General features: G+C 41.6%; 3 protein-coding genes and 1 pseudogene across 3 annotated transcripts in view; 3 read left to right on the top strand and 1 right to left on the bottom strand.

The window, feature by feature from the left end:
• LOC115436275 (zinc finger protein 664-like) overlaps positions 1 to 23,814 on the top strand; it is a 1,196,486-nt pseudogene that overhangs the window by 297,815 nt on the left and 874,857 nt on the right.
• Positions 1 to 23,814, bottom strand: part of LOC115436332 (zinc finger protein 850-like) — a 308,536-nt gene that overhangs the window by 100,151 nt on the left and 184,571 nt on the right. The gene's annotated exons all lie outside the window — the stretch shown is intronic.
• LOC115436318 (zinc finger protein 239-like) overlaps positions 1 to 23,814 on the top strand; it is a 161,233-nt gene that overhangs the window by 36,259 nt on the left and 101,160 nt on the right. The window lies entirely within an intron of this gene.
• Positions 6,255 to 23,814, top strand: part of LOC115435241 (NLR family CARD domain-containing protein 3-like) — a 39,617-nt gene continuing 22,057 nt past the window's right edge. The window contains exons 1-2 of the mRNA XM_030157521.1: positions 6,255 to 7,051; positions 7,277 to 7,450. Coding sequence (XP_030013381.1) covers positions 6,294 to 7,051; positions 7,277 to 7,450 — 932 coding nt within the window. The 5' untranslated portion in view covers positions 6,255 to 6,293. The remainder of the gene's footprint in view (positions 7,052 to 7,276; positions 7,451 to 23,814) is intronic.

Below are 23,814 nucleotides of genomic sequence, written 5' to 3'. Positions count from 1 at the left end.
GTTGTGTGTGAATAGAAATGCTGTCATTTTGAAGGGTTTGTGCGGATCGATAGGATGGAGATAGAAGACAGATTTACACCACATACCTGTACTTTGATAAACGGGGACTTCCTCCTTCTAGACACATACTGCTATTTTCAACGGCACTGGTGTAGACACTTGTCACTCAAACATGTCTGACCAATGAGGAAGCATCTGCCCACTGCAGGATGTTTGTGTCAAAATGTTTCAATTAATAGAAAAAAAACAAACAAAAAACTTCAAAACTTGTTTCATTTCAGTCAAAGAAAAAACAAGTTCAAAAACAATTTTTTGGGTCTCAAATTTGTTTTTTTTGCATTCAAAAATTTTTTATTGAACATATTTTTTTTTTGATTGAAGTGACATTTTTCAGGGATTGAATAACAGACACAAATATCCAACCCATAATATGGCCCAAATACAAAAAAGATGAGTCCATTCAAAAAAAAATATTTTCAATCCAAAAATATTCACTTCAATCAAAGAAAAAAAAGTGTTCAAATGCCATTTTTTAGATTTCAAATTTTATTATTATTTTTTTTTTTTGCATTCAATCACTTTTTTCTTTGATTGAAAAGGTTTTTTTGTATTGAAAGTATTTGTTTTGGTTAAATCACTCAAGACTCAAATGTAACTTCCTGTTCCTCTCAGACATGTTGAACCCTTTCTGGACCCTTGTCACAGGTCCATTCCTCCTGCAGACTGAGGGAACTCTGGTATTTTACAGACTGTGTCCTGGTGCTGGGTTCCTGTTCCTCTAAACTGTTATTTCCAATGTTGGGTCAGTTCCTTCCAAACTGTAATCCATTACAGTTACAGTTACTTCAAAGTCATTCCTTCCCTTATACTATTACTGTCTCAGAACTGTAATGCATTACATGACTCCTGGATTACTTTGGAGTTCCGTACAGACTCTCATCATAAATGGTGCACGTGTAGTAGAACCCAGCCCCCCCAAGTCAAATAAGTACATGTGGGCAGATAGCCCAGTAGGTAACGCTATGGTCTACAATCCCAGCAGGAACACTTGCATTTTTTTTACCTATGCTTTATGTGTTCAAACAAGGGGCGGGGCCAAGGGCCCCGGTAGATAAATCCATAATTGATACAGAATTCTAACTGGTCATAGAAACGTTAGCTTACCTTGTCACTGCTGATCTCAGGGGTCATGCTAACTAGCTTCTGTAAACCAGGGTTAGGGTTCGTAAGGAGCATACGTCCATGTGACCAATGGACTGTCTTCTGACATCTTCACCCATTGGCTGAACACCAACAGGAAATAGACCTTTACTGACACATGTTTGGTTACTAAAGGTCTCATGGTCTGGCTGTTTGTTTGTTTTTTTGTTTTTTTTTTAATTTGAGTGATTAAATTATGGGTGAAAAGTGTGTTGTAACAAAAGCGCTACTGAACATGTACCAAGTCAAATATGACTGAAAATGGATCAGTAATGCCTTACACTACTGCATTACAGCAAAAAAATCTATTACTGTAATGGATTACTTTTGTAACACTTTACTCCCAACACTGGTTATTTCACAGATATGAGAACTCCAATTGGATGATCAAACACACTGACCTTTGACCTCTGATGTCACCCTCAGTGGTCAAATCTAAACCAATCAGCTGTTACGTCCAAATAAACCACATGTTCAGGTTTGAGTCCAGACACTGAAACCTACAGAACACTAGTGTCATTAAAGGCTCTGTCCAGGTTTCCACTGGAGAACAGAAGCAATGAACACAGTTCAGAATCAAAACCTGCTGGTTCTGATTTATAGGTGATTCAACTGCCTCCTCTGGTCATGTGACCTCTGTTCTGGACTGGTTTAGTCCTTCAGGTTTTAATGGAAATCTTAGAAACCATCATCACATGGTCATTGGTCATCATCGCCACCGTATTTTCTTCCTAGACTTTGAGAATCAGCTGTGCTTGTCCTTCCCTTCAGGTCCCATCATCAGCTCCAGGAGGCCATCTAGTGGTCTGACAGTAGAACTACAGCAGAACCAACACACACTCAGATCTGCCATTACGCTTCAACTCACACTCACACCACAAACAGCACCCACAAACACCTTCATCAAGTCCCATCTACATTCAACACACACCATATGAGATGAGGGACGCAGGTCTTGGTCCAAAACCCTGAGTCTGGTTTATCTCTGAACCGCTGGTCCACATCTGACTCTTCTCCATCATATAACCGCATCTCAAACTCTGCTGTTTTCAGTTTGTTGTGTGACTGATGTGGATTCAGGAGAATGGATCAGTGTGAGGACAGAGAGGAGGGAGCCCCTCCCTCAAAGATTCCCAAAAGGAACCCCCCAGGACCTGGACCTGGACCCGGACCTGGACCCGACAGACCCCCCAAAGCTCAGAGGTGAGACAACCATCTGGATCTGTCCACCACTGTTCTCCATGTCAGAGCTCAGATCTAAAACCACTAACCACTATTCACAGACCTGGACCTGGACCCGGACCTGGACCTGGACTTGGACCTGGACCTAGCTGTGTGTCCATGAACAGTGATGACTCCATGGGTGTTTCAGAGACTCAGTAAGTGAACCTCAAATCTGGTCCAGATCCACCAACAGGGTTTTCAGCTCAGTCAGTCCTAACTTGGCGTTCTAGGTCTGACCTAAAGTTAGTCCTGTTGTATCATCTGTGTCACATGGTCTTTTTCTTCAGTCTCTGGTTCAGACACTGGCAGGAGAATCACACTTAACCTGATCAATGAAAACCTGTTGTTGTAGTAGGACCTGGTCCTGGATGAAACTGGATCAGAGTCCAGGGTTGATTCCTGGTCCATTGAACACCTTTGTATCATATGTTGTGAGTGCAGATGGTGAGGAGACACATTGTTAGGACAGAGCTGTTGGTTTCATCCAAATGTGGATGAGATCAACTAAACTCAGTGAGTGTGAAGCTCCAAACAGACTCACATGTTGATTCTCAGTGGGATCAGCAGGACCAGGACACCTTTCCCATTACAGGGGGTCATGTGACTCATGATGGAGTCAGTGTGGACAGACATAATGTGAGCTCATTGTTGATGATTGGTCCACAGAGTGGAGCAGCAGAGCTCAGAGGTTCCCACTGGTCTACAGGTTCAGACTCAGCTGTACTCCACATTTGAGGTGTGTACTGGTTCAACATCTACTGGTCCATCTGTTCTGTCCAATCAATAATGTCCAGTGCTGATGCAGTACAGCTTATTCATGTGGAACTCTTCAGGATGTTTTTGTCTTTGATATAAAATGAATGATGTTTATGTAATCTGTCAAACATTTGGACAGAAGGTTCATCAAACCTGAGGATCACGTTGATGAACAGGTTAATGATCACATCAGATACAGACCTGGTTGTTTAAGTTGAAGATGTTCTTTTGGATCTTTACAGGAAACACAGATGGCGGCACTTAAAGAAAGTCTGTTGAAAATTCTGGGCAGTTTGGTCGATGGTGATTTTAAAACATTCAAGTGGTTCTTGACCATTGAAGAACTACCCATCCCAGTGTATAAACTGGAGAACGCAGACCGGATGGACACGGTGGATCTGATGGTCCAGGTCTACTACACAAATACTCAGAGAGTCACTGTAAGGGTTCTGGAGAAGATGGACAGGACTGATCTGGTGAAGAAACTTTCAAAAGGCATCCCAGTATCTAAAGGTCAGTCATTAATAAGTAATTAGTAAAGTAAGAGGTTCCATATTTCATTCGTCTGTGACACATTAAACATAAGGACGGTGGTAATGTTGTTTACATCTGTTCAGACCCAGTAGAATTCTATGAATATTCATATTCTGTCCTGGTAACATTCAAACCCCTCAGAGCATCAGTTTACAGATCAGTTAAATCTTTGAAGGCAGTCGTCATCTGGGTTTTTATAAGTCATTCATCTAAGATTAACTCAACACAGAGTTTAGTCAAACTAAAAAAAAACAACAGTAAATTCAAACTGAGGATGAAGCAGAACTGTATTACACAAACATTAAGCTCTTTATTTTCTATTATTATTATTATTATTATTGTTAATGGAGTAAATGGGCAAATAATATAAACTAAAACATAAGCAGCTGTTCTATCAGAATCCACTCATGTAGTTTTCTCAGTCACTCACAGTCATTCCCACTAATGTGATTTGTGAGGTCTCAGTGACCTTTGACCTTTGTCCATCTCGATGCAGTTACTTCATCCTTAAGTCCAAGTGAACGTTTGGTCTAGATTTGACTGAAGTCTGTCAAACCCTTCCTTAGATTTGATATTTTAAAGGTAACTGTTCCTGACAGACTGACCTTTTCCTGTGGATCTAAAATCAAAGTGAAGCAGCTGTCAGTCTGTTTGAAAGGTTCAACTACAGTCAAAGAAAGAAGAGACTCTGAAAACACACACAGGTGAACACACCAAGTGGAAGGCTGACACTTTCCACCACAGTCTTCTAGTCCAAGCAGGTCCTCATTCAGTCCCTGGAAACTTCCAGTAGATCAGCTGTTATTCTTTCACTGTGGTATTTGACAGTTTTTCCAGTCGTCATTTTCAGCTCCAGAACAGTTTCCTTCTACGAAACTGGGACCTAAACACATGTTTGGTCTCAGTCGTAACACTGTAGTGTTCAAATACGGACATGTGAGAATAACTGAGTCATTCCTGTTAAATAAAGATGACTTTATCATTGAACTACCTAGTGGTATTTCACTAAATGGACATGAACGAACCTGATGGATGATGTCCATGTGTAGAGTTTGAAATAGAGGAAAAACAGTGACTAAAGTCATTTGGATTAAACTGATGAAACTACTCCTTACACAACTCTGAATATTTTTAGAGCTGTGTTTGTTGTAGATAAAAGGGTTTAAAGGACATTCTAAAGGGAACAAAGATGATATTCAGGATTAAAGATCAATGATGCTACAAAACTACAGAGAAGACAAACTGTTGCTAGTAACGTGGATTTAGTTTGTTTGAATAATCGTTTATGAAGACAGTGAAGGGTTCTTCATGTACAAATACACATGATGAGCATATTTGAACAGTTCAGCTGTACTGTCCTCCAGCTGAATGTCATGGATATGAGAGAAGACACATTAACGATAAACTCATCTAATGAGAGGAAATGAATGACTGTACCTGAATACACACAGAATCTGTAACATAATAATATGATTCTAGAAGAAATGGGAAACATTCCCCTTCCATTTGTGTTTGGAACATCCTCTTAATTGTCTTCTTTGTTTTCAGAGAGCATTGACCAGTGTCGGCGAAAACTGAAGCTTAAGCTGAAGCAGAAGTTTGTGCGTGTGTTTGAGGGCATCGCAAAAGTAGGACACCCCAAAACCCTCCTGAACCAGATCTACACAGAGCTCTACATCACAGAGGGAGGGGCTACAGAGGTCAACCAGGACCATGAGGTCACACAGATTGAAACAGCATCCAGGAACCCACACAGACCACCAACAACCATCACATGTGAAGACATCTTTAAAACACCACCTGACACAGATGAACCAATCAGAACAGTGCTGACAAAGGGCGTGGCCGGCATCGGGAAAACAGTCTTAACACAGAAGTTCAGTCTGGACTGGGCTGAAGACAAAGCCAACCAGGACATCCACTTCATATTTCCATTCACCTTCAGAGAGCTGAATGTGCTGAAACAGAAGAAGTTCAGCTTGGTGGAACTGGTTCATCACTTCTTCACTGAAACCAAAGAAGCAGGAATCTGGATCTTTGAAGACCTCCGGGTGGTGTTCATCTTAGACGGTCTGGATGAGTGTCGACCTCCTCTGGACTTCAACAACACTCAGATCCTGACTGATGTTACAGAGTCCACCTCAGTGGATGTGCTGCTGATGAACCTCATCAGGGGGAACCTGCTTCCATCTGCTCGCCTCTGGATAACCACACGACCTGCAGCAGCCAATCAGATCCCTACTGAAAGTCGTGGCATGGTGACAGAAGTCAGAGGGTTCACTGACCCACAGAAGGAGGAGTACTTCAGGAAGAGGTTCACAGATGAAGAACAGACCAACACAATCATCTCCCACATCAAGACGTCACGAAGCGTCCACATCATGTGTCACATCCCAGTCTTCTGCTGGATCACTGCTAGAGTTCTGGAGGATGTGTTGAAGACCACAGAGAGAAGACAACTGCCCAAGACCCTGACTGAGATGTACATCCGCTTCCTGGTGGTTCAGGCCAAACTGAATAATGTCAAGTATGATGGAAGATCTGAGACAGATCCCTGCTGGAGTACAGAGACCAGGAAGATGATTGAGTCTCTGGGAAAACTGGCCTTTGAGCAGCTGAAGAAAGGAAACCTGATCTTCTATGAATCAGACCTGACAGGGTGTGACATCGATATCAGATTAGCCTCAGTGTACTCAGGAGTGTTCACAGAGGTCTTCAAAGAGGAAAGAGGACTGTATCAGGATGAGGTGTTCTGCTTCATCCATCTGAGTGTCCAGGAGTTTGTGGCTGCTCTTCATGTCCATCAGACCTTCATCAACACTGGAGTCAATCTGCTGTCGGAAGAACAAACCACATCCCAGAGGTCTGGATCTGCACAGACACAGTTCTACCAGACCGCTGTGGACCAGGCCTTACAGAGTCCAAATGGACACCTGGACCTGTTCCTCCGCTTCCTCCTGGGTCTGTCACTGCCAACCAATCACAGACTCTTACAAGGTCTGATGAAACAGACAGGAAGTAGCTCAGAGACCAATCAAAAGACAGTTGAGTACATCAAGAAGAAGATCAATGATAAACTGTCTGTAGAGAAAAGCATCAACCTGTTCCACTGTCTGAATGAACTGGAGGATGGATCTCTGGTGGATCAGATCCAACAGTACCTGAAAGATGGAAGTCTCTACACAGATGTTCCATCTCCTGCTCAGTGGTCAGCTCTGGTCTTCATGTTACTGTCATCAGATAAAGATCTAGATGAGTTTGACCTGAACAAATACTTTCCTACAGAGGTGGCTCTTTTGAATTTGCTGCCAGTCGTCAAAGCCTCCAACAAAGCTGTGTGAGTCCAGACAGAGTGGAGTTCATTGAATTTAGAGTCTGGTTTAGGACATTTTTCTAACTTTATTCATTCCTTGTTAAACCATAATTTTATAACCTGATATTTGACCAAAACTAGTGATTATCTCTAGAACTGTTGGAACTGAAATGAAGTGGAGTTTAGTGAAGATCAGTTTATTCTGCTGCTGTTTTTAATAAAACAAACCAATCTGTTCTGTTTCTGCAGATTGCCTGTCTATGACCTATCAGAAAGAGGCTTTGAAGGTCTGTCCTCAGTTCTCAGATCCCAGTCCTCTAGTCTAAGACATCTAGACCTCAGTATCAAGGACCTGGAGGATTCAGGACTGAAGATCCTGTCAGATGGACTACGGAGTCCAGACTGTAAACTGGAGACTCTCAGGTCAGATAAAGTTAGAATCTGCATTCAGGTCTTTCTGTTCTTTTGGTCCTGACTGAGTTTTATTAATTCATGTTGTACTTGAATTTAAATGAACTTGTGTTTAAATGAAGGTGTATTAGATCTAGAGCTGCACAATAAAGTCAGTCACAAGCAGTGGCAGCTCGTCAATAGAGGGCGGTAGGGCGCCACCCCACCTGTCTCACATGAAGAAGAAAATGATAGGAATCACCTAAAATAATTTTACAAAACATTAATATTTATTTATTTATTTATTTTTCATTTATTCATTTTTTTTCTTAAACCCACCACTGCCACCCCCCCCCACCTCCCCTTTTCAGGAAAACTTTATTTTTAATTAAAGCTTGTGTTTAAGCAACAATCTCCAACTTCATATTCAGATGTTACATATACATTTACGTAGAGGTAGGACTCACAGAAATGACAGTGTACAGGGACAGGACAAGACAGTGGGACAAGCCAGACAAGACAAAAATAGATACTGATTACATATTCATCATTATACATTGGTGTGTGTGTGTGTGTGTGTGTGTGTGTGTGTGTGTGTGGAGAGAGGGGACCAAAGAGAGAGGGGCTCTGCTGCTGGGTGTTGCATAGAGGTGGTTTGATTTAGGTTTTCCAGTGAGATGCGTTCTAAAAGGGGGAGGAGAGTAGGAGATAGTGGAGGGGGGAGAAAAGGGGAGAAGAAAGTGGCAAAGACCTCCACAGGGGAAGACCAACAATACCAATAACAACAACCATGGTGATAACCAAAATGGGCAGAGGGAAGGAAAAAGGAAATTTCACTAAAATAAATTAGATAAATAAGACCCACCCAATGAGAAATACAAGAGAAGAAAACATGAATAGAATACCACAAATGACAGCACAAAAACAGCACCAACAACAGATCCACAGCATGTCAGCTGTCCACACCAATCTCCTGCACCAGTGCAGAGCAAAGATGACAAGACATAGAGACTGAGGGGCACCCAATAATGAACACATCCATGCAACTGCAATCCCTACAAGGACTTGGGGCCAACAAAGAGGATCCCAAGGCCCGGCCAACCAGCAGACAACATAGAGAAGGGGACCCAGCCCACTCCCCCGAGAGGTGATGGTGCGCCCGCCCCAAAGATGGCCGAGGGAGGCCCCCTGCCAGAGGCCCCACAGCAGCCGAGCACAGGCCCCAGGGGGCCAGGGGCATCAGTCATGAACCCCCGCCGGGCACTGGCCACCCAGGGATGAGTGAGGCACAGGCCCCAAACCCCAGGAGCCACCCGCCCCCCTGGGCAGGGCCCCCACACAGCACATCGAGAAACCAGGCCACCCGAGAAAGCCACCCACCGTGGACAGGTGCACATCATGATGCCCTGGCCAAGCGCCCCAGGGACCTGGAGGCCCACCCTCCCACCCTTAAGCCCAAACCCCCTCCAGTCCCTCACACACAGACACGTTCCTATTAGCCCATGCACACACACTTAGTCACCCAGACACACACATCACCTACACCTCCATATGTATGCTTACACACACACACCTACATATGCACACATACCCACTTAAAACTCCCAACCCTGACCCCCCAGCAAGAGAAGAAAAGGCCCCCAGAACACCACCCATGGGGGCGCCCCCTGCCACTCCCCCAGAACCCAAACACTGCAAACCAAATGCACGCACCCGGAGCACCGCCACCCCCCCGAGGAACCGGACACCACCACCGTGGGCCTCCGAAAGTGCGGTGGTAGAACCCAGCCCCAGCGCCAACCAGAACCCAAAACAATGACACCAGCCACCAGGAAACCCACCACGGCCCACCACCCCACTAGCAACTGCCACAGCCCCACATGCACACATATACACACACACACCTTTCCCGGCCCCACCATGTCCTGCAGCGGGCAAGGGGACAGCCAGCACAGGCCTCCACCCCCACCCACAATCACAATCCCTATGCTCACACAAATAAGACAGCCCCGGGGCTGGCAGCCCCCCCCGCCCCAAGCAATGCAGCCGACCAAGACCCCAAACCAATGGACCAACCCTCCTTCCCCCGGGTCCTCCCGCCCCGGGTGGTGTCCAGGAAACAGGGGTGTGGGAAGACCCCCCCCCCCACCTATCAATGTTATGAGGTGTGTATGCAGGCAGTTAAAATTTTAGGAGTAGAGGCTGCACACCACTGGAGGCAATGTCGCACAGACAGCCTCACCTACCCGAACGGCGCCGCCCACCAGGTGCCACACAGCCCGCCCCCAAAAAGTGGGTGTGTGGTCTCAGTTTTCCTGTGTATTGTGAGTGGGGTGTAATTAAAATTGAGGAGTTAGCCCTCATAGGGTACCACAGAAGGGGGCCATTTCAACGATCCCCCCATCATACCCCCCAGAACGTGCACACTCCCCAAGACCCTATGTGCTTGTATGCAGGGGGTGGGGAGGGGTTGGGGGATAGTATGACTAGGATGAAGTAATTTCTTTCCAGAAGACAAGCCAGTAGGCAGTAGGTACCCCCGTTTCCCAGAACCCACCACCGGGCAGGAGCGCCAAGGGGTGTGGCTGCCTAGAGGTCCAGGGCACCCAGCGACTGCAGCTGGAGAGTTGTCACCCACTCCAGCGGAAACTTGAATATTTAAATGAATGAGTTAATACATGATACAGATATGAGTACCATGTATAATCTGCATTCTAGTGTAGTTTAAACATGTTTTCATTCATTTAGTGAAGTAGAGGTGGGTAGTAACTTTTTACATAAATTTTACTTTTAAGAGTACTTTTAACACAACCTACTTTTTACTTTCACTCAAGTATATTTATGAAGAAGAAATACAACTTCCACTCCATTACAATGGCATACATTCCGTTCGTTACTTTTATTTTTGGTCATTTGTTAATGCACAAACCATTTATTTTGTTTTGTTAGAAAGACTTCAGCCAAAAACTCACATGACTGTGTTTCACCAATCAAGCGTACACTGTAAAAAAAGATACCCCATATCTACTCAATAAAAATAAGGCAACACATTACAGGCAATATTATTATCTAGACAATTTCCACACGCAGAAATTGTGAGAGGGGCTCGGGGGTCGGGGGGGCATGTCAGTTCGATGTTGCCAAAGACTTCACGGTCGGAAGGGAATTATGTGTTCTGAACTCCCATTCACTTTATATGGACAATCTGTGTGTCAAAGTTTGGCGTCTGATGGACGTCACCATTAGCTGATGCTGATCACCTGACACCTGAGCTTCAGCTGTCTGTGTTCTATACTCTGTCTGCAGCTCAGAATTGATGAGCTGTGTCTGTGTGTGAATGAGAGAGAATCAGTTTGAATCAGTTTATTCTATCAGTAATAGGAGCAGAAGAAGCAGTAGTAATAGTAGTAGTACTAGTAGTAGTAGAAGTTGTAGCAGTAGTAGTAGAAGTAGTAGTAGTAGTTGCAGTTGTAGCAGTACTCTCACACATAGCGTTGCTATGGACTCTATAGGGTTGCTATGAGAGGGGAAACATGTCAGATTGATTAGGTTTATTGGACACACCTGGCTGTGTCGGTCCTGTTAAAGCAGTGTTTAAATAGGCTCCTTTAATTGAATAGTTCCATGTGCCTGTGTATGTGATCCCAGGTGAGCTCATTCATTTCATATAGAGAATTTATGGGAAACTTTTCACCTTCATAATTATTTCTATTGTATTCAGTATTTCGATTTATTTATTTTTAATTTTATTTAACTGTATTTTTTTTTTTTTTGTGAGCGGTTAATGTATCCTAAACCTGTGTGCTGTATGTGTGTCTGTGGTGAATGTGAATTGCCTCTGTGGTGGTTTTCCTGTCAGTTGTTCGTCTGTGGTCTGTGGAGCCTTAATCAGCTGTAGCCCGACACCTGGCACCTGACACAGAGCAGTGCTGCCGTTACCATGGAGATGACCAGTGCACCTCTGAGACACAGAGACAAAAGCAGATTTCAGCCTCTGAAATGCGCCAGAACAGGTCCCGAACAACTGCTAATTACGGGAAAACCATAAAAGATAGCTGAAAACCGAAATGCCCATGAGTGTCAGAAAGACCTGGGGAACACACAGATGTAGGTTTTTTTGCCCGTACTGTGAGAAATGACTGAGTTAGGGCAGTGTAAAAACAGTCAACTGACCAGGAGAAAGACGATCAGTTTAGCAGCAATTTGTACTGATTTGAATAGGAGCCGAGGAGGGATTTGCTCCTAAATAACTGCCTGTCATTTCACTTTAGAAAGAGCTAGGTCTTCAAACATAGGTTCATATGAATCCCAGGAACCGTGACTACATTTTTGGAAAAGATCATTCACCTGCAATGTATTGTTTGGCCAGGAGGGCAAGTTATTCAGAGAATTTTTAGGTTAATTTTTCACTCCTTTCTCACTCTAGTTAGGGGCTCAGGCATTGACACGAGCATCTTCCGGACAAAATTTCGCAGATTAATAGGGCCTAGGGCGTTATGAACACCCCTGTAAATTATACATCAAATTGTATGGTTTCATTGGGAACAGCGCGCTATGTACTTTTTGCAGAGATTCACGAATTTTTCGCAGTTATTTGTGAAAAACATGCAAAAAAGTCCGATAGAAATGAATTGGAAGAGGAAAAAATCAGCCAGAAAAGTCCACTTTTTTCCAGACACTACTACTTCGCCATACTTTGACCTACAGACTTCATTTAAACTTTAAAACGCAGGCATTTTTGTCTTCTCCGCATAGCTCCGCTTCGCATGAGGATGGGGTTTATGGTTTTCAGTAGGTGAGTCTTCAAAAACCCCTGGGTTGAGTAAAACTTGTCAAAATTTCCTCAGAGTGTGTGATGTCATAAAGCTAGAGTGTAAGAGCAGCGAAAATTCAACTAAAAATTCTCTGAATAACTCGCCCTCCTGGCAATGATACATCGCAGGCGAATAATCTTTTCCAAAAATGTAGCCACGGTTCCTGGGCTTCATATGAACCCATGTTTGAAGACCTAGCTCTTTCTAAAGTGAAATGGCAAGCGGTACTTTCAGGGCATATCCCTTCTCAGCTCCTATTCAAAGCAGTACAAATCAGTGTTACACAGTTTGCTGTGCTCCTGGTGAGTTGACTGTTTTTACACTGTCATAACTCGGTAATTTCTCACAGTATGGACAAAAAAAAACACATCTTTGTGTTTGCCAGGTCTGTCTGCTGTTCACGATTATGTTAGTTTTCACCTATCATTTATGGTTTTCCCATAATAAGCAGCTGTTCGGGAGCTGTTTCAGTGTTTCAGTCATAGATGAGCATGCTTGTGTCTGTGTCTCAGTGCAGTGCGCTGCTCGTTGTCATGGTAACGGCACATGTGGTCTATGTTTCACGGCTGCAGACAATTAAGATAATTAAGGCTCCACAAAAAAAGATACACTAATACAAATACAGTACAATTAAAAATAAATCTAAATAATAAATAATGAATGCAATAAGAATAAATATAAACACATATAAATACAATTAAGCTGAAAAACTTCCCATAAATTCTATGAAATGAATGAGCTCACCTGGGATCACATACACAAACACATGGAACTATTCAATTAAAGGAGCCCATTTAAACACTGCTTTAACAGGACTGACATAGACTGTGGGAGGGGCTTCTCATCTGAATACAGGTCTACAGAAAGTCTGTGGTGACATCAGTCCACAAACACTGACACACAGATACACTACATTGCACAAGTCCACCGATCTGGCAAGAGGCAAGCACGTAGGTTACATTTCCTTCAGGAAATGTATGAAAGTCTAGTTATTAGGGGCTCGGGGCCACAGGCCCGAGCACCTATTGTTATTGCTTGTGCCTCTCTGTCACATATTATTAGGGGCTTGGACATTTACTCGGGACACAAGCACCTCTCTCCCATTGCAAAGCAATATCATCGTCACGTCATGGAATGAGCTCCCAGACTAGCACACTCTAACAGCTGGGTGCCCACCTGAGTCTGAGTCCTGCTGAAGCACTCACACAGATCTGCTTCTGTTTTATTTCCATAAACTCTTGAGTTTTAGCCGCAAAATTCTAACACATGGTAATAGTCCTCACTAGCTGAAACAGTCACTTTTTCTTCGGTTTTCTCTGTTTTCGCATAATACCTTTAAGTTTACTCTGAGCTTTAATGAACATCTGCATGATCAGTAAATTAAATATAGGGTAAAGGAAGTGATTTACACTGAAAAATGCAAAACACAGAGGTTTTTATTATAATAAATGGTGATAAATCACATGAGAAACGTTAAAAAGAGAGAAAAAAATCATTTAGAAGCTGCCATAAAAGTACCACTGGGTCTTAATGGGTTAAAATGTGCTGAAGTAATTAAATTCTGCTAAACCGATATAAAATTGCGTAAAAAGAAAACACATCCAAGTCTTCTTCTCATCCAATACCTAAATCTGGCCCTTTTGGTGTACAAGAGTCATAAAACTTAGGTAAAATCCCCTGACTCTTTCATCAGTGCCAACACTTTGACATTTCTGGTTTTGTTTCAGAAACTGCTGGATCAATTATCGTAATATCCGTGTTCGCCTCAAACATCTTGAGTGAATCTTATTTGAAATAACCACAAACCTCCACAAATATTCCCATCAACCTGGTCAATATTAAATGATACAGCTATAAATACTACAATATAAACTTTATTATTATCATGTAATGTTAAATGGTTTGGCTTGGGTTAACACTTCCTCTACATGGTTATTTCCTAACTGTGGAAAACCTAAATATCATCATAAATATGTCCTAGAACAGTGGTTCTTAACCTGGGTTTGATCGAACCCTAGGGGTTCGGTGAGTCAGTCTCAGGGGTTCGGCGGAGGTCAAGACACACACTCGACTCATTAGTCGGGTGTGTGTGTCGGGCTAGGTCCGTGTATGTAAACAAACGGCTTCGGAGACTCTTTCTCTGATTGACATCCAATATACGCGGTGTATTGTTGTTGCTTATAGCACTACAACACATCCGGAAGTGTTTATAATCTCTTCCACTCGTCTGACGATGAATTATTTTCCACATCGTTGTTATGACTTTTGCTACTTCCTGTTAACCACGGAGGCAGCCATGTGTAGCGTTTGTTTACATTTTCGGTCACCGCACTGGTCAGTTGACAGTGCGTCGGTCGCACCGTCACGGATGGAGAAAGAGAGTGGCACTTGCCAAGGTGAAGCCACGCATTTCTGAACTGGTCTCTCAAAGGCAACTGCAGAAGTCACACTGATTTGCAGTAAATATTCATCATTATTGTGGCCTGATGGAAATTAGGTGATGGGTGTGTGTTAAAATGTTAAAAATGATAAATAGCATAAATACAATAAGTTCATTATTGGAATACATAAGGTTAAAAATTAAAACCATTTCAGTGTGGTAGTATTAAAAAGGTCATGTCTTTGTGAAAAGGTATGGAATTTGTTGTGAGTTCATGCACTGTATTGGTTTTGTTCTTTGAACACAGTGATGTTAATGCACGGTTCATTTTGTGCACCAGTAAAACATATACCTGTCTTGAATTTGAAAAAAATCATATTTTATTTTTTAATAAAGAAGGGTTCGGTGAATGCGCATATGAAACTGGTGGGGTTCAGTACCGCCAACAAGGTTAAGAACCACTGTCCTAGAATGAAAAGAAACTAAATATTCAATGTTTCACTGTAAAAGCAGGTGTAAAACCAGATGTAAAATGAAGGTATTTCTAGTTATTAACATTCACTGTCATGCTTTTATACATAATTTAACATCTGTTTTTAAGAATTTGTCTTGGACTTACACTGCAAAAATCCAAATCTTACAAAGTGTATTATTCTCATTTACTAGTCAAAATATCTCATCACACTTAAAATAAGACAGAATCACCTACAGAGTAACTTGTAAGGGAGATAAAAGAACTTTTTAGACAATAGATCTAGAAAATCTTATTTCAAGAAATCTTACCAAGATAATTTTCACTTGTTCCATTGGCAGATTTTTTTGGTGCATTGAGCAAAAAAAATATTGAATTAAGCAAAAAAATCTGCCAATGGAACAAGTGAAAATTATCTTGGTAAGATTTCTTGAAATAAGAATTTCTAGATCTATTGTCTAAAACCAAGTCCTTATATCTCATTGAAAAGTTACTCTTCAGGTGATTTTGTCTTATTTTAAGTGTGATGAGATATTTTGACTAGAAATAAGAAAAATACACCTGGCAAGATTTAGATTTTTGCAGGGTATTAACACACAAAAACCTCTACACATTACATCTTTATTTCCACTTATATAGAAACTGAACATCAGAAGAAACTTATCACATATTCTATGTGATGCCATTTCACACCATTTTATTAAATATGAAAACAAATTCTTTCTTGTTCTTAAAAAAACATTTAATTAACAAACAAAATACAACAAACAACAAAACAGTGGATGAGTATCCAGAGGATAATGTAAAATATGACAAAGGGTAGTTCAACAAAGTTCCCATTTAGCAACAAGCAACATTATTAATCCACAGCAAGTCAAAGATCTCAATCCCATTGAACATCTGTGGGATATTCTTGGTAGATCCGTGTATGCTAGGTGTCCAGCACCTGGCAACCGCCAGATGCTCATCCAGGCCCTTCAGGAAGAGTGGGACAACATCCCCCAAGATAGGATCAGGAGGTGAATCCAGAGTATGTGCAGAAGGTGCACAGCCTGTGTTAGGGCTCAGGGAGGACACACCCAGTATTGAGGACATTGATCTGGACCATTTGGTCAATCTTTGACTTGCTGTGGATTAATAATGTTGCTTGTTGCTAAATGTGAACTTTGTAATTGGTGGTTATTCGTTTTCATGTGCCCTTTTGGAAGTTTGAGCCCCTGCCCCTTTATAGCTCTCTGCACGGCCCTGATAACTGGGAAACTGTCTTGTAGCTCCTCAGAGTCAGAAAGCAGATTCAGCAGCAGACACCAGCCATGAGCCCACAAGTCCAGAGTGGGCAGGTAGGACTGCTCATAGAGGGAAGATTATTAGAATAAATAGGCTGCAATGAAGAGTATGGTGTAGGCCTGTTCAATATGAAAGGTGCTCTGAGATACTAGATGATTCAGCACTAAATGAATGAAACTGACACCAAGGCTTTGCAAAATAGAAGATTTGTGCTGAGAATTATGACCATTTTTAAAATGTGCTTTAGTGTCAGAAGCAGAGCCAGGAGCCAGTAGTGATGAGGGGATTGTTCCTGTCAGGATGGAAGGAAAAGGTGAGCTGTTGGAACAGACTGTGTGAACAAGCATTAGTTCCAGTAAAACCACTTTCTAGACCCAAATGATAGTACTGGCCTATTTTATTTTTTATCATTAAAAGTGAAACAGTAAATACACAAAGCCCACAACTGAAAGGCAATAGCATAAAGTAATATTAAATAAGTCTGCATATTTTGCCAATGTAAATATCTTAATTGGATAAGTAAGTCAAAATGTCTGTAGATATTAGTTTTTATTGTGATCCAGGTGCAGGCGAGTCTAGAGAAACTGGAGGAAGTGTGAAAGGGAGAGCAGAGTCTACTGATGACAGAGGAGCAGCTCAGCAGCACAACCCTGAACCACTAGGCACAAATGAGACAGATGAAGAGAACATGTAAGGTTAGAATTGCATGATTTTAATAATAATTGGTCGTGACCTAAAGTGGGCCGGTCTGAGGTATGAAACTCCAAGGGCTGAAAATGAGTCTCAGTCCGGCCCTCATCTGGTTTATATATTTTTAGGCCCGAGCCAAGAAATGCTGGCGCAGGGCCTATTGAGTCTGCAGTGGACCCCCACAGACATGTGGGGGGACGAAATCGCCAGTGACGCGGTCGCCTTTCGCCACTGTCGCCACTTTCACACATATTCACATTCACGGCACTGAGACCTTTAAGAACATGTACATGACATGTGCACAAATCGCATATTTACACCTGCTCAGAATGAATGGGAGTCAATGGGACACGCCCAGTCGGGGTCAGTCATGTGTGTGTAAGTGCACGACACGTGACATCTGACCCCACAGACATGTGGGGGAGCTCGAGAGCTTTCAAATAAGGCCAAATATGTGGTTGCCATAGAAACGGCTATATTGTTCTTGCTCAGATTATTATAATTTTTTAAAATTTATTTATTTATTTATTTTCTTCTCCTGCTCTTTGAGCTCAAATTTGACCCCCTGAACATTTACGAAAACTCACCAAATTTTGCTCAAAATTCAGAAGGGCAAGAAATTGAATTTACATATAGGTTTCGTAGATGTTGGTAAAGACATGTTGCGACAGCGCCCCCGTGAAAAGTGGAAATACATTACGCCAAAGGGAACACGTCCATCATAAAGTTTGCCATAGAGCCACGAAAATCGGTACACAGATTCATCATGAGGAGACAAACAAAAAATATTATTATGGCCATGCCCCTAAACCAACCCTTAGTCTGCCATATTGGATTGAAATTTCCAAAATGTTGAGTCAGCGTTTTCGCTGACGTCGTATTTTAACTATCTCCTCCTTGGACGTTTTGCCAAATGAGCTGAAAATCAGTGTACAGTATCTAGACAAGTGGGGCATCAAAAGTTAGCCAACTTTTTGGGATCGGTCTCACCATTTGTTTGGTATGAGGTCGCAAAATTTGCAACGTTTTTTCGAAAATTTCCCATTACAAAAATTGCTTCAGCTCAGACTCACGAACACTGTTTTGGCTCAAATTTGACTCAGTCATCTGTCTCCCAGTATTTGTCAAAAGAAATTTGAATTTTGCATGACAGCGCCCCCTACAAGTTTTTTTTTTTTTTTTTTTTGTTAAAATTGCTTCAGTTCGGACATACGAGCACCGATTTGGCTCAAATTTAAGTCAGACGTCTATCTCCCTGACCTACACCCATTAATCAGAAAAACTTGAGATTTGGCTCCATAGTGCCCCCTACAAATTTCATTTTACTAAAGTTGTTTCAGCTTGGACATACGATCACCTATTTTGCTCAAATTTGAATCAGTTACCAATCTCCAAGGCCTACACCCATTTGTCAGAAGACATTGACAATTCACACTATAGCGCCCCCTACAAATTTATCTTTATGAAAATTGCATCAGTTCAGACATACGAATACTGATTTGGCTCAAATTTGACTGAGTGGTACATCTCACAGGCCTACACCCATTCAATGGAAGAAATTGAATTTTGGCTGCATAGCGCCCCCTACAGATTTACTTAAACAAAAATGTCTTTAGTTCAGACATACGAACAAAGATTTGCCTCAAATTTGAATCAGTTGTCAATCTCACCGGCCTACACCCATTCATCAGAAGACATTAAAATTTGAAGCTAGAGCGCCACCTGCTGAACCATAGATGTACTGGACAGGCCCATGGCAAGGTCCTTTCAATGCCGCTTGCGGCTTTATTTTTATTTTTTTCCCCTGCGCTTTGAGCTCAAATTGGACTCCTTGAACATTTACAAATACTCACCAAAGTTTGCCCAAAATTCAGAAATGTGCAAAACTGAATTTACATATAGGTTTCGTAGATGTCAGTAAAGAAATGTTGCGACTGCACCCCCTTGAAAAGTGGAAATACATTATGCCAATGAGACCATGTCCAATGTAAAGTTTGTCATAGAGCCACGAAAATCGGTACACAGATTCATCGTCAGGACGGAACCAAAGTGGTGGATTTAACCCTTTTCTTTGTGGATTAAAGTTTTTCCTCCATTCCATATGGATTATTGTCTTTCGAGGAGCACTGGAAACCAACATGGGCCAAAACTGCGGTGGGTTTGCGTGGAGCCGTAAGTAGAGCCAGCAGCTACCCACTACGGTTCTGCATTGACTGTTGGCGTGCGTGGACCTTTGGGAACTCAGGGGGGAGGGGTTGTGGGGAGGGGTTGACTGTTTATGTTTAAAGCATATAGAAATTGATTTGGTGTGTGTTCGTGGGATTTTGGTTTAATTGTGGATGTGCACGAGTGCGGTGTGTGTGTGTGTGTGTGTGTGTGTGTGTGTGTGTGTGTGTGGGTTGGGGTTTGATTTGTTGAAATTCAAAGGCCAGAACAGACCCAAATGCATATTTTGTCTTTTTCTTAATTTTCCCCTGCTGACGGTTCAATCCACCCGCGTCCTTAACTGCATTGTAGCGGAGGCGCTTTAGACATAAGTGAACTGTTACAATTAGAAATACAAAAAATATTATTATGGCCACGCCCCTAAACCAACTGGAAGTCAGCCATATTGGATTGAAATTTCCAAAATGCTGAGTCAGCGTTTTTGCCGACGTCGTATTTTAACTATCTCCTTCTTGGGCATTTGGCCGAATGACCTCATAATCAGTGTACAGTATCTAGAGGAGTGGGGCATTTAAAGTTATTCAATTTTTTGGGATTGGTGTCACCATTTTTGTGTGATGACGTCGCAAACTTTGCAAAGTTTCTTCGAAATTTACTATTACAAAAATTACTTCAGTTCAGACATACGAATACCAATTTAGCTCAAATTTGAATCAGATGTCCATCTCTCTGGCCTACACCCATTTTCTTGAAAGAAATTGAAATTTTGCACTATAGTGCCCCCTACAAATGTACATTTATGAAAACGACATCAGTTCGGACATACGAACACTGATTTTGCTCAAATTTGACTCAGACTTCTATGTCCCAGGCCTACACCTATTTGTCAAAAGAAATTGAAATTTCACACTACAGTGCCCCCTACAAGTTTATTTTTATTAAACTTGCTTCAGTTCGTACATACAAACACCAATTTGGCTCAAATATGACTCAGACGTCAATCTCCCACACTGAAAAAAAGAACATGTTGGATTTATTTAATTCAGTAATGGACATTGGTTGCACACAGATGCTTTGCTTTGGCAGCAACTTAAATAATTAAGTTAAATTAACACACGTCATTCATATTCAATAAACCTGTTTATTTTGTGTTTATGAAGTGTGATTGAAACATGCTTTGATGAAGTAATTTGAGCTCTTGGAACATTTTAATCCTTCACAATTTTATTACTTTATTCCAACACTATTCAATACCTTTACTCCAGTACTATTTGGTCACTTAAATACTACATGTTATTTTCACATTACATGTTAGTATTGTATTCTAGTGTCAAATACTAAATTTTCCAATGGAGGCCTTAAAAACAGATTGTTTGTATTGTTCTCTTCCAAGATGGTTGCCTGTAACCACTAGTAACCTTTCAAAACAAAATGTCTAATTTCACTGCAGTGACAGTAGGTAAAGAATTGAACTGACATTACTGCTCTACTGCAATACAAATCATCAGTGAATAAGTAATGTCAGATCTTTAGTGCTTTATCGACTCAGTCACAGCATAGAAATTAGACCCTTTCTTTTGGAAAAGGTTACAGGCAACTATCTTGGAAGAGAAAAATACAAACATTCTGTTTAAGGCCTATATTGTCAAGATTAAATTAAATAACAATTGTAATTGTAAACAATTTCATGTAACTATTGAACTGATTTGAAATGCAAAAACATTAGTTACCATAGACATTAAAATAAATGATTGCTGGAATGGCCAACACCTCTCTATTAACTTTCTTAATAACTATCGTTACCCATTTTTACCCCAATTAATAATAAAAATAAACAGTTGCATGAAAAAACCTTTATTCAAGAGCCACAGGATAAACAGTGACACAGTGAGTGTCAAAAATTCCAAAACGGACCTTATTGTGACATCTTGGTTCAAAACAGCATTCTTAGAAGCATTCAAAATTCTTTACTCCAACTGAAATAAACTAATCATCCCGTTTCACACAACCCTGATGGGACTATTTAGACTGTGCACAGTTCTCCATCTCTTCACTTGTAAAGACAAATAGAAACTAAAACTGAAGAATGCTGCCCATCAGAGAACTTGCAGCAGAAGAGGGGAAAAAACTGTCCCCATCCACATGGCAGTTACAGATTAACAGTTACAGAATAAACATTTAACAAAGAACACTATGGTTTGTTGTGGGCTGCTGATTGTTCATCTGGAAATTCAACCACCAAAATGCAGGAGAGCAAGTGTGAACTTTAAATGTCCTCTTACTGGGAGCTAACCACCTCACATGCACAACAACAGTGTGCTCTCCTTACTGAAACAGTTTTGTCTTTAAGGTTTGGGCTTTTCTCGAGAGTTGAGTCGCATCCAACTCCATTACCACCTTTTGAATCACCTCGAAAGTGTAGCGGAGCTGTGACGGGTAGCTTATGTTCAAGGAGTAAAAAAGTCCAAACAGCATGGCTGTTGCAAGGGCCACATTATCCAGATCCTGAAGAACCACCACACCCTCGATGATGATGCCAACATCAGAAAAGTCACTGCCTGGCATCTCTCTGGTGACATAGATTCCCACTGTTGTTTTCTCAATGGCACTGAGTGCAGTGGCTTCAGTCATGTCCTGGTTAAAAATAAAACATTTTTTGAAGATTTCTTTTTTAAACTGACCTCTTTTGAATGCAGCAATTCTAATGCTATAGCTTATTTAAACCCATTTAAGCAGCATGGTAGATTACTGTACCCATACCCTGCCATGCTGCCATTCATGGTCTATTTCTGAGAAAAAAACAAAACAAAACAAAACAGAAATAACGTCTAGATCAAATGAAGAGGTACCTTCAAGCTGATGAGTTTTTGTTTGGAAAAACACTGGCCCACCAGAAGCCAGGTTATGCCATTCAGAAGATTGAGTGGAAAAAGCAGGCTGCATCTGAAGTCACCAGGTGGCCCCAGGCAGCCTCTTTCAGCTTCAGAATTTGGATAGCACAAGTCTGCTTCTGTTGGGCCAATTTCTTTAAAAAATTAAAATTAAAATTAAAATTAAAATTAAAATTAAAATTAAAATTAAAATTAAAATTAAAATTAAATAAATAAATAAATAAATAAATAAATAAATAAATATTTGTATAAGGATTGAATTATCCCTCTCATTTTTGTGGAAGTCGTTTTTATCTTCTTGGATGATTTTTATTATTAACCTGGACTTAATATACTCCAGTCCCAATTCTGCCCTTGTCAGCACAGTGTGAGAAGATGTGGGAATTTTCCTTCTTGCACTAGAATCACAAATTTGAAGTGTTTTCACACTGGTGTGACCTCTGATGTAAGAGAAACAATATGTTTTTGCTCTGTGGCAGAGGGGTCAAAATGGGTGGTTTTTCACTTTCATAATAAATAAATAAATAAATACAACTCCTTTGAATACCATGCCATCCTAGTGACAGCACCAGTCAAACTTTACATAATTGTCATTTATCGTCCACCAGGGCAACTGGGTGATTTTCCTGATGAGCTTGACACTCTGCTTTCCTCCATCCCAGAGCATGACTGCCCCATGCTAGTCCTCGGTGACATGAACATCCACTTAGACAATCCCAGCTTCTCAGATTTCATCTCACTAATACTCTCTTTTGAGCTACAGCGGGTTTGCAGTCCTCCAACCCACAAAGCTGGTAAAGAGCTCGATCTCATTTTCACAGACGCCCTCACAGTCACACCTTTACACCTGTCTGACCACTATTTCATTCAGTTCAGTGTGTCTCTCCCTGAAAAACACTCTGCTCCCTCCCCCATTGTCTCTTTCCGCCACAACCTCCGCAACTTGTCCCCCACTCACTTCTTCACCGTCATAGCCTCCGCTCTCCCCCCGCCCAGCACTTTTTCCTCCTTAGAGGTTAATGATGCCACTGAGTCTCTGTGCGCTACACTTAGCTCCTGTCTGGATAGCCTGTGTCCTCTATCCACCAGACCCGCTCGATCCTCCCAGTCCCACCCATGGCTCAATGATACCCTCCGGTCGCTGCGTACCAACCTCAGAGCCGCAGAGAGAAAATGGCACAAAACAAAAAGCTTTAATGCAATGCATATCCACTTTATACTTAAACAATTTAAAAGTTCTTACTGTCATCATGGCAGCTATGTCTTTCAGCTTTTTGCCCTGCTCCCCTGATCGCTTTGCAAACACTCTCAGCAGATGTTCAGAGAGATGGTCAAGCTGTGACAGAAACCTTGACTGTAGAGGCATGGTTGTGATGCGCTTGAACTCCGCGGTTTTCTGAAATGACAGTAAATTATTTTTAAATAACGGCACAGCCCAGATTTTAGAAGAAATTTCAAACCTCAAAACTACACCTGCCTGCCACATAATGGCATGCACTGTGGATGGTTAGTCATCTGGGCTCTGCTATGGAAGACTTGGAAACGCATCCTAATGAAGTCAAGCGTTACTTTCACACATGAACACATCTCTGATACAACTAGTCTGGGCATCCTTTTTTCATTTTTTAAATTACAGCACTTGCAGGGATTCTAGGATGGGGATGTACTGTAATGTTTTGTTCTCTTTCACATCCAAA

Source organism: Sphaeramia orbicularis, chromosome 16 (assembly GCF_902148855.1).
Source record: "Sphaeramia orbicularis chromosome 16, fSphaOr1.1, whole genome shotgun sequence".
NCBI lineage: Eukaryota > Metazoa > Chordata > Actinopteri > Kurtiformes > Apogonidae > Sphaeramia > Sphaeramia orbicularis.
The sequence above is the reverse complement of the archived record's forward strand: the minus strand, read 5'-3'. Positions and strand labels throughout refer to the sequence as shown.